The sequence below is a fragment of the Saprolegnia diclina genome, assembly GCF_000281045.1.
Source record: "Saprolegnia diclina VS20 unplaced genomic scaffold supercont1.17, whole genome shotgun sequence".
Taxonomy (NCBI): domain Eukaryota; phylum Oomycota; class Saprolegniomycetes; order Saprolegniales; family Saprolegniaceae; genus Saprolegnia; species Saprolegnia diclina.
The window spans coordinates 600,748-611,508 of NW_008246084.1; the positions used below are offsets into that span (position 1 = coordinate 600,748).

Sequence of the window (10,761 nt, forward strand, 5' to 3'; positions counted from 1 at the left end):
TATTCGCCTATTTTACACTATTTTTAACCAATCAGATGTCATGAAAATTTCTTGACATCTTGTTGGCATTTAATGCCAACAACATTTGACGATGCCTGGCGGAGTCACGCTCGGTCGTCCAAAACACGATGAAAAATGATTTCTCCTTCGCTTTGCTTGACGATAGAAGGTACTTTGAGGGTCCAGAAATGCTAAGTCGCGGCATTAGAGAGATTTCGCAACTCACTTCCCGTTTCCATCTGCGCTTCTATCCTGTCATAAATAATAAGAAATGGGAGGTCTCTGAAAACTAATCGTAGAAATCACCCAAATCAATCAAAAACGGGGAGCGAAGGCTCCCATGTTCGTTCAGTAGGTTAAAGTACGTCAAACAGTGGCGGAGGCTTTAACCTTATTTAACCTGTCGAACTTTCGCGCCCATGTCACTTTAAACTTGGCGCGACGACTGACAACTGGGAAATCTCGTCGGACGACGACCGCTCCCACCGCCCAGATCTTAGATCCGTCGGTAAACCCGAAGACGTTCGTTAGAGGCGCCCCTTTAGCGACAATCGTGTCCTTGAACTTCTGGAGGCGCTTGGCGACGAGTGTACTCTGGACGAAGAAGACGTCGGCCAACTTGTCATAGAGAGAGCATCGAGCACATAGTCGTGTATGCGGCACAGAGACTCACGCGACCGACCGAACACGATCATCATATCGCAGTACCGCCGAGGGTAGGCCAAGCGGTTGAGAGTAACGCAAACGGCTTCGACAGCGAGGTATCGATCCCGACCCTCGTTATTAGCGAAGGCCGGGAGTTGGAGAGCACGTGAGAGCCGCGTTAATGAAGCCACTTCAAAGCGGAAATGCAGCATTGCATCGGCGTCGTTCATCGAGTCGAGAAAGAGGCACGTTTTCGGGACCAACGACCGCTCGATAACCGAGAGGGTAACGTTAGCTGTAGGAGCTGGCGGCGGCGCTGACGAGACATACGGCGACTGCGGCGAAGCAACACCACAAGCTCGCGGGACGACAACACGGCAGAAATCGATCATGACGAGGCTCACGCTACTGCAGTAGTAGCACAAGACAAAACGAGGATGGGATCCTTCTGGAATTTTTGCGAAATAAAAGCTGAAGTTGCTCCCGGCTTCCTCTGCATTCGAATGCAGACGAAGACGGGATGTCCAGTGCGAAATTACAATTTTTACTTTTTGCGTTCCATCTGCTTCCCCATAAAACAGAACGCAGATGAAACGGGGAGTGAGTTGCGAAATCTCTCTATTGTTGGATGCGTACACCTCGAGAAATCGACTAAATTGTTAATAATGCCACCTGCCATATATAGACTTTATAGCCATATTTAAACTCCGCGGCTTGGATGTCACGCAGCGCATATTAGTACCTACTGTGACCCTCGGGCTGCAAAGGCTGCAAACCTGGGTAGAACCAAAGTGAAAGCCTCCTAGTCATGTATACGCACAACATGGACTCATTCTCGAGACAAAAAAACTGAACGTGAAATTACTACTCGCAGCACGCGTCTCCGGCACGAGACCGACCACAGCTCGCGGCCACCAAATGCAGAGCCAAGGGAAGAAGACAAAGTTTATTCTCTTGTGCAAAGCACACGATCATCAACGCACCTCGTCCACGGCTACCATACAGTTTTCGAAGGTTGTTCAGGATCTGCAAGTCGAGCGTTTCTACCATTGGGAACGCAAAACCGACAAACGAAACGTCGACTAGGTCCACCAAGGGGTAGGTTCCATTGATCACACGCTCAGAATCGAGAAGGCCACAGCGGCTTAGCTTAACCCTCCCGCGACGGTTTGGGCGATAATTGCAATCCACCATCGCGAGATGTCGACTCAGTCATAATCACACCCGAGATTGCGACATCACGCCAAGTTTTCACGTATCGGTGACACGGAGTGGTGCATTTCTGAGGTTTCCGCTACGTCCTTGCAGTTTGCACATGACCTCAACGTCCAAACGTCACCTCGACTCGAATAATACCGACAAAAGAGTGTTGTGCGATCGCGGCCTTAACTTCCGTTGCGCATCTTTGAGCCCCACGGGTCTGAAGAATGGGACAGAAGTCTTGATGACGATACCCAGCACCGCGGGCGTCATGTTCAAAGGCTTCCTGTCGCACGTTCGAGTCAATGAAACTGAGAGCGCGTACATCACGACATCAAATAGCAAAAGAGAGAGTCCATCGAATTCGACATGGTTCACGCCGTTCGGTGCTTGTCCGGCGTTGCGTAATCGGAGGCACCTGCACGACGACGACGACATTTCTTCTCTCGTCCTACGCAGACAGTGGTCGGCATAAAGAGGGTTCTTGCCACACCCCACTCGCGCCGACGCCAACGAGCTTTCTCGGGCGACAGCAGGACCACAAATGTCGTTGTGGCAGTCCTAGTACCGCCAGGTAGTGTCCGCTCATGTGAAAAGCTCGATGCGTTTGCTCGATCTTTGGGGCCCACGTGATCACACCTTTTTGGGTACCCCTACCCCCCCGGGCCCATGAAATGCTATTGTGAGCGGAAGTTGAAGATGCGAAAGATCGAAATCGATGGATCATTTCCGAATTTGTCACTGCACAATGCGCCTCACCACCGTCCCCACGGACCTACTGGGGCATACGCTCAGCTTCCTCGACGCGACGGACCTCCGCGCAGCCTCGGTCGCGTCCAAGGCGCTGGCGTCCGTGCCCACGGACCGCCATTGGGAGGCTCTCTTTCGCTCGACGTGGAACCAGCACAATGCCCATGTCGACACTAGCGAGACCTTGGAGCTCTCGCCGGCACTTGAAGCAGCCTATCCGCGGTGCGTTTGCAACACCACGCTTGGTGCTCATGGCACTGTAGGCGGCGCGACTGCTATCGCTGGCTCACTCAGGTGGTCACACCCGTGCCGACGTGCGCTGACATTGCACACACCAACGTCCTCGCCAACCTCTCGTCCAAGCACCGGTACCGAGCCCGTGCTTTCTTTAACAAGGCAAACGATAAAGCGTCTTAGGATCGAGCCGGTCGCATTTGACGACGCGACGCACCGGCGCGTGACGGCGATGGCGCTCGGGACCGAGAGCGTCGGTGGCGACCGATCGATCCGCGCCAACACGCCGTTTCCGCTTGGCCCACGCGTGCAATTGACCAAGATATCGCTGCGGACGTGGCGCGTCGACGTGGCGGACGATGCGTACTTTGAGATTACGATTCAAGCGTCAACGACGTCGCCGATTGCGCTGCCAACGTGATAAAATCGAGGATCCAACCCTGTACTGACGGTGGCACGTAGCGCGCTCAGCATGTGTGTTGCCATCGGACTCGGCACCAAAGACTTTCGCGTCATCGGGCAGCAACCTGGTCCTCGATTGCACCGTACGCAGCGGCTCACGTACGCAGTAGGCTGGGACGCGCATTCGGTCGGCTACCACAGCGACGACGGCCGCTTCTTCACCAACGGCCAGGTACGTAGTGGTCGTGTCTCGTGACACAGCAGGCTCACGGTGGGGGGTAGGCGCATCCCTTCGCGTCGAGCTTTGATGTCGGGGACACACTTGGCTGCGGCCTTCTTCGCAGCGCGCACAGCTCGTCCGTCTTCTTCGCTCGGAACGGCCAGCGCATAGGTATTGTAATCTATAGATCGTTCCACACTAGTGTTGGGGCGCTGACAAGGAGCGGTGGCGTAGGGTCCATCATGCGGTGCCCACATGCGCCACTGTATCCCGTCGTGGGACTCGATGCTGCGTACTCGATCACGCTCAATTGCGGCAGCAGCCCTTTCCAGTACACCCCGACGCTGCAAGGCGACGTGGCGGCGCTCGCTAAAGCGCCGTGGCCGCAGCGGACCACTGTCCTAGCACGAGGACCACCGTCGCTCTGGTGGTTGGCACTTGTCGGCCTCGTCCTCCTCGCGCTTGCGGTAGTCGTAGTATCGGAACGACGACGATGAATAGTATGAAAGCTGTCTGTTACGTCGCGCGGCAGCATCGCACATTAGACGCGCGAGATCTTGCGCGACGAGCCGGGGCCCATGCGCCGCTTGCCGCTGGCGCTATGGAGAGACGCGACGGTAAGCGAGGTCGAGGCAGCGGCAGATAATGTACCTGCGCTGAAGGCCGCCAAAGGTGTCGCCAAACATCATGTCCGAGTCAAAGTCGCCACGGTCGCGGGGCGCGTTGTTGCGCGCCTCGGCCACCGCCGCCTTGACGCTGGCCTCGAGGGCCGCATTCGCTTGGAATTGGTTCGTCGCGCGCCTAGAACGGGTGAGGAAGATGCCACAATGAAATGACGTACGCGAGGACGGTGTCCATCTCTGCGACTACGTGCTTGGCGTCGGTTTGCCTAGCACGACGATGAGATTCCGCAACGATGCAGGAGAAGGGTACCAGTCGGCGAGACGCGTGATCATCGCGTCAATGTCGGCGACTTGAACGTCACGCCCCACCGCGTACTGGATGTCGATGCGCTGGTTCTTCTGGTCGAGTTTGCCTTCAATGAGGCCCTAATGTATATGGCACATCGCATGGGAATCGTGGTTTCTCGACGCGGGTCGTACCGAATACATGGTCTCAATGATGATGTCTTCGACGTCCCGGACCACATCAATGTGGAGCTCGTCCATCAAGACCTTGTACGGGACCTGCTTGTACTCTTGGCAGAGGCTCACGACCGTGAGCTTGCGCAGCTTGAGCTCCTGCACCGGCGTGAGTGCCGGGACAGCGCCAGCCTCTTTCTCGCGGGCGTAGTCCTTGAAGCGGCCATGGGCGAAGATCGAGAGGAGCCGGTAGTGGCTCTGCTGGTCCGGCTGGTCGCTCTCGGCGAGGGCCATGACGTTGGGCATGTGGAGCAGCTCGCCAAAGACGAAGAGCTTCTTGTTGGAGAGGACTTGCTGGATCAGCGCCATGCAGGCGCGGCCGCGCGCGGTCTTGGCCAGGAGCGTGAACTGCTCGAGGCTGCCATCGTCTGTCGCCACCATCGCTCGATCTTCACACAAAGTCGGAATCCGGATACACCCCAGCCTGCAAAGTGCACCTGTTTCACCAGATACGCAAAGGCGCACCTACTCCATGCTCCATGCTCTCCGTCTCGTCTGCCTGCTCGCATGCTCGCTGGTGCCACGACTACATCTTGCTGCGTCTGCTTTGCACGGGCGTCGAGGAGCCGGCGCATTGGCTTGTGTCGTTGGCTGCAAGAATCGATTTTTGCTTTCGTGGCCTTGAGCTCTGTGCCAAGCGAGGCGATGACGTGGCGAGCGTCCAGGGTAGCGTGATTGCCATCACATTTGGGATTGCCTTAAATCAGTCGAGGTTCGGACGCAGTCTTGCACGTTCGCATTGGGCGACCGCTGCACGACTGGCAAGAGCACGGTGTGCCGTAGTAGCATCGTTGCACTTGTCGCTTGTTTACGGAGAGGCTGGTCGTGTCGACTCGACGCAGATGCACGCGGTTTGCGGCACGTAGTAGCCGTGGCTTCTGGTGCGATGCTCGGCGAGGCTCCTCGCCTTGCTTGCACCGAGTCGTGGCAGAATGCTCGGATGACACGTATCTTGTGAGGCTGCTCGGGCAGCGCCTGTCGCTAGCGCGAGCGACGCCGTCCGTGTCTTTGCGCCGACATCCATCGGTGTCCTCGGTCTTCCGCGCACATTGGCTACGTGTAGTACCGCAGACATGGACGGCACGTTGGGTGGTGGTGTAAGCAACAGACGTAGCCGCACTTCAACCCGCCGACAACATGGCTCCGATGCACGGAGGCGTGTTCCATGCACGCGCTTGTTGTGTGCGTTGCAAGGGCTTGCGGCCATAATGCATCAAGGATCGCGTGTTTGCCGCTGGTCGCATCTGGGCTATGTGCTTGTCGTCGTCCCCGCGACCAGGAATCCTGAGAAGAGAACACGACCATGTCTCCCACGGCAAGTACTGTTGCGTGAGGTTGGACAACGCCACCTATTGGGTTCCAACGACCACTCATACTAAGGTTGCTCAATACACTATGCTCGGGACATGGGCGATGCGACGTCGCGCGCTGGGCAGAAAGCGCGCCCGCTTGTCCCTTCCTCGGCGCCAAAGAACTGGCGTCTGATTGGCCGTTGCCCGATCTTTGCCCAAACCCGAGCGGCCAACGTCCAGCACCCAAGACGAAGAAGAAGACAAGGCGCCAAGTGGCCTTGCTGGACGAGATCACCTTGGACGTCGGTGGCGCCAGGCTGGACATATCGCACGCGCAAGGGGATTTGCCAGCGCTGCCAGCCTTTGATTTGTTGGAATTTAATTTCTTTTTCGGCTATTTTACGATTGGCCCGTGGGATCTCGAAGTTGATCTTCGCGTGTGCATTGCAGCGCGTTTTTGACGCGGCGTGTTTTTATCCAATGCACTTGATATTTGTATAGTGTTAAAAAACGAGCTCGCGTTTCTGTCTGCTTCGACGAAGTTGGTGGGAATTCCCTTATACAGTACAGCCGACGCCCAAGTTTGAAGCGGGTCTCACTCAGAATATTCCCCTCGCGATGGACGAGAGCTCGATCCTACTGCGTGGCCAGCGCCTCATGCTGGACATGCTCGAAGACGTAGGCAGCCTCTTCACGCCCGCCCAAGACAAGCCGCCCGAAGACGACCGCTGGCACGACCTCGCCCGGCCGACGCTCGCGCGCATCGTGGCCGAGCGCATGACGCACGTCGTTGACGCCGACACGAACCCGCAGCAAGACGACCACGTCGAGGACGACCTCGTCGAGCACGCAGTCGTCCAGGAGGTGCTCACGTACCTCGTCGAGAAGCGCCTCATGAACGCACACATCGCGCTCGCCCAAACGACGACCGACGCGCAGATCCTCAAGCACCAGCTCACGACCATGACGCAGGATCGCGACCACGTACGTATTGCATACCGTAGTGTGCACCTACATTTGTGGACTTGGGTGTCATGGATACACGCAGATGCGCGAGGAAGTCCCGCCGGGCACCGACATCAAGCTACTCGCGTCCTGGGCACTCGAAGAGCTCGACGCGTCGTCGCCGACCAGCACGACCTCGACGCTGCAGCTCAAGGAGACGGTTCGCTTCCAAGAGAGCACGATCCAAGCGCTCCGTCATGAAGTCGCCGCGCTCCGCCGTGGCACGTCGCCCGCGAGCTCGATCGGGTCGTTCAGCTGGACCAAAGACCCGGCCGCCGACGCCCTCCGCGACTCGATCCGCGACCTGCGGTCCGACGTCAACCAGCACCAGCGCGAGCAGATTGATTTGCTCGAAGACCACATTGCGTCCTTGGAGGCGCGCCTCGTCGTGGCGACGCGCGAAGCCTCGGAGCTCCGCGAACTCAACGCGGCGCTGGACGATAATAACCCGAACCCGTCGGGCTTTGTGAGCGTCCTCTCGTCGCTCCAGTCGCAAATTGCGACGCTCGAAGCGGCGTTGCGCGAGACTGACATCGACCACGTCGCCCAGCTTGACCGCGAAAACGCAGCGCTCCGGCGGCAGCTCGAGTCGTCCGTGGCGCACGACTGCCACGCCAACTTTGACGGCGGCTTTTGCAGCGACCTCATCAACACGCTCAAGGCCGAGATCCTCTCGGCGCGCGACGAGCACCGCACCGAGACGATCGCACTCCTCGACCATGTTCATGAGCTCGAGGCCATGAACGCGCAGCTCAGCGCGAGCGGCGACGTCGAGGCAGCTGCCCGCCATCTTCACGAGGACAACATCCGGCTCCTCGAGCAAGAGCACGGCTTCCGCGCGCAAATCGAAGCGCTCCAGGCCGACGTTGGCAGCATGGACGACCAGATCGCGCACTTGCGCACCGAGCGCCAGCTGCAAGAGACCGAGATCAACTCGCTCATGGGCACGCTGACCCCGCTCATGGCGGCCCACGAAGAGCTCGTAGCGGCAAAAGCGGCGCTGGAAGCCAAGTTGGCAGAGTTGGAAGCCGCCAGCTGCGACCAGTGCGCAGCGCTCGAGGCCAAGATCAGCGATATGCACACGCAAATCGACGTGCTCCACGCCGATGTGCAAGCCGCGCTCGAGGCCAGCGCGCCGGTCGTGACGCGGCACGAGTCGACGATTGCCGACTTGACGGCAGCGATCGCACGCCTCGAAGACAAGCTGGCGCACAATGCGGGCGAGTACGAGCGCAGTCTTGGCGAGCGCGACACGTCGATCGACGAGCTCCAGGCCAAGCTTCATGCACTCAAGCGTGAGATCAACATTATGAGCCAGGACCTCGACATGGTCTCGGAGGAGAAGCAGCAGGTCGCCGACCAGCTCGAGGTCGTCGAAGGCCATTTGGACGAAGTCAACGCCGCGTACGAAGCGCTTGAGGCGCGGTTTGCGGCGCTCATGGCCGAGAAGATGGCGTGGACGGTCGAGCGCGATACGATGGTCGAGGCCGAGGCCGAGGCAAGCCGCCGGTCGACGCTCGAGCAAGAAACCGCGCAGGCCGCGCACGAAATGGCCGCAGCGACGTGGGCCGACGAGCGCGCGACGCTGGAGGCGGCGCTGGCCGACAAAGCCGACGCCCTTGCGGCGCTTGAAAGCGACCTCGCGACGGTCCGGAGCGCGCTCGCCGAGAAGGACACCGAGCCCACGGCCAAGGAAGCAGAGCTCACAGCCAAGGTCGACGAGTTTGAGAAGCTGCAGATGCTCCTTGGCAAGTTCAAGGAAAAGCTCGCGGCGCTCCTGGCCTCGGAGAAGGCGCTGCAGGCCGACGTCGAGACGCTCACGACTGAAAAGGCGGCTGCGACCACCACGATCGAGGTGCTTGCGGCGCAGCTATCGACGTCGGACGCCGCGCTGCAGACAGCAAACGACGACCTTGCGACGACGCACGCGGCCAAGGCTGACCTCGAAGCGCAGGTTGCTTCGTTGGAGGAGCACTTGTCTGCCGAGACGGCCAAGCTGGACGCCGCCAACAGCCAGGTCGATGCACTCACGGCCGCGTCTGAAGAGGCGCTGGGCCAGCTCGAGCGCCTTCGGGAGGTCCACGAAAGCCACGTGGTGGCGACGACAGCCGACGCGGCAGCGCTTCACGTCACCATTGCGGACCTGGAAGCTACGCGCGCGACATTGGAAGGCGATGTGGCCTCGGCCACCGCAGCCCACGAAGCGGCGACGGCCGAGCTGGCGACCGCCACGAGTGCGATGGCGGTGCTCGATGCGGACAAGACTGCGCTCGAGACGCGTTTGGCAGACACTTCTGCGGCCTTGGAGACGGCCACGACGTCGGAGGCAGCACTCCAAGACACGGTCGCGACGCAAGAAGCGGCGTCGGCGACACTGCAATTGACGCTGGCGCACGCGCACGGTCGCATTGGCGAGCTCGAAGCCGGTACGGCTGCCTTGCGCGACGAGATGGCGGCGCTGGAGGTCGCCAAGGACGCTGAGATCGCCGCACTTTCGTCGGACCTCTCGGCCATGACGACGTCGAACGAAGCGCTCACCGCCGAGTTGTCGACGGCCGTGGCCGACCACGCGGCGGCGTGTGACAAGTGGACTGCCGAGTCGGCTGCGATTGCCGAGAAAATGGCGGCCATGGAAGCCGAGCACTCGTCGACGCTAAACGAGACGCACGGCCGCCACGCGTCGGCGGTTGCGGACCTTGAGGCTGCGCTCCACGACCAAATGACGTCGCTGCACTCGACGCGGGCGGAGCTCAGCGCGCAGATGCACGCTCTGACCGAAGAGCAGGCGTCGTACAAGGAGCTGCATGCGGCCCAAGTCGACGCACTTGAGACCAAGATTGAGACGCTCCATGCCAATGTGGCTGCATCTGCGGAGGAGAACGCGTTGCTTAGCGCCGAGCTCGCCGCCAAGAACGACGAGCTGTCAAATGCGACGGCCAAGCTCACGTCTCTCGACGCGCTCCTCCCGCGCTTCAAGGACAAGGTCAAGACGCTCACAGCAGCGCAGAAGAGCCTCGAAGACGATTTGGCGGCCGCTGTCAACGAGAAGGAAACGCTGACGGCCACCCACAACGACGCGATGGCGGCCCTCGAGGCGAGCTTGGCGTCGCTGAACGCAACGCTGGCGGCGGCGACGGAAGAAAAGACGGCGCTGGACGCGCTCGTGGCCGACAAGTCGCATGAAATTGCAACGCTCCAAGACCTCGTCGAGTCGTTCAAGGGCTCGGTGGACTCGCTGTCGTCGTCGCAGGCGTCGCTCGAGTCGGACCTCGCCGTCGGGCGCCAAGAACTGTCGTCACTCACGTCCACGCACGCGGAGGCTGTCGCACTCCTCCAAAGTGCCGAAGCTGCCGTGGCCACGACGACGGCCGAGCTCGCTGCCGAACGCGACGCCAAGGCAGCCCTGGAAACCGAGCTTGCCACGGAGCTTGAGGCCAAGGCTGCGTTGGAAGCCGAGCTCGCTGTTGAAGCGGCTACCAAGGCTGCGCTTGAAGCTAACCTCGCCACCGAGCTCGAGGCCAAAACTTCCCTTGAAGCCGATCTGGCGGCCGAAGCAGCTGCCAAGGCTGCATTGGAAGCCGAGCTCTCTGCTGAAGCGGCTGCCAAGGCGGCTGTCGAGGCGGACCTCGCTACGGAGACGAGTGCCAAGACGGCGCTGGCGGCCGAACTCGCCGCGCAAGTCGAAGCGACGGCTACTGTCAACGCCGACTTGTCGAGCGAACGCGACGCGAAGGCGGCGTTAGCGCGCGAACTGGAGACGACGTCGACGGCATTGACGACGACCGAGGACAACCTCGTGTCGCTTAAGTCGCTCCTCGATCAGTTCAAGGAGAAGGTCAAGACGCTCGCGCTTGCCAAGAAGGCGCTCAAG

The 10,761-nt window shown here is 59.9% G+C and overlaps 3 protein-coding genes across 3 annotated transcripts in view; 2 read left to right on the forward strand and 1 right to left on the reverse strand.

The window, feature by feature from the left end:
* Positions 1-2,563: 2,563 nt before the first annotated feature.
* On the forward strand, positions 2,564-3,948 carry SDRG_06434 (hypothetical protein; the record flags this gene model as incomplete). Its single annotated transcript, XM_008612213.1, has 7 exons — positions 2,564-2,817; positions 2,859-2,963; positions 3,013-3,246; positions 3,292-3,359; positions 3,402-3,463; positions 3,514-3,622; positions 3,686-3,948. 7 exons carry the CDS (start codon positions 2,564-2,566, stop codon positions 3,946-3,948), a joined length of 1,095 nt encoding a protein of 364 aa, XP_008610435.1.
* A 44-nt stretch (positions 3,949-3,992) lies between these two features.
* On the reverse strand, positions 3,993-4,974 carry SDRG_06435 (hypothetical protein; the record flags this gene model as incomplete). The annotated part of the gene is made up of 5 exons (XM_008612214.1): positions 3,993-4,050; positions 4,103-4,252; positions 4,293-4,340; positions 4,385-4,500; positions 4,555-4,974. 5 exons carry the CDS (start codon positions 4,972-4,974, stop codon positions 3,993-3,995), a joined length of 792 nt encoding a protein of 263 aa, XP_008610436.1.
* Positions 4,975-6,503: 1,529 nt separating this feature from the next.
* Positions 6,504-10,761, forward strand: part of SDRG_06436 (hypothetical protein) — a gene marked incomplete at both ends in the record, with an annotated part of 8,044 nt that continues 3,786 nt past the window's right edge. The window contains 2 exons of the mRNA XM_008612215.1: positions 6,504-6,869; positions 6,934-10,725. Of these exons, the coding sequence (XP_008610437.1) occupies positions 6,504-6,869; positions 6,934-10,725 (4,158 nt within the window). The remainder of the gene's footprint in view (positions 6,870-6,933; positions 10,726-10,761) is intronic.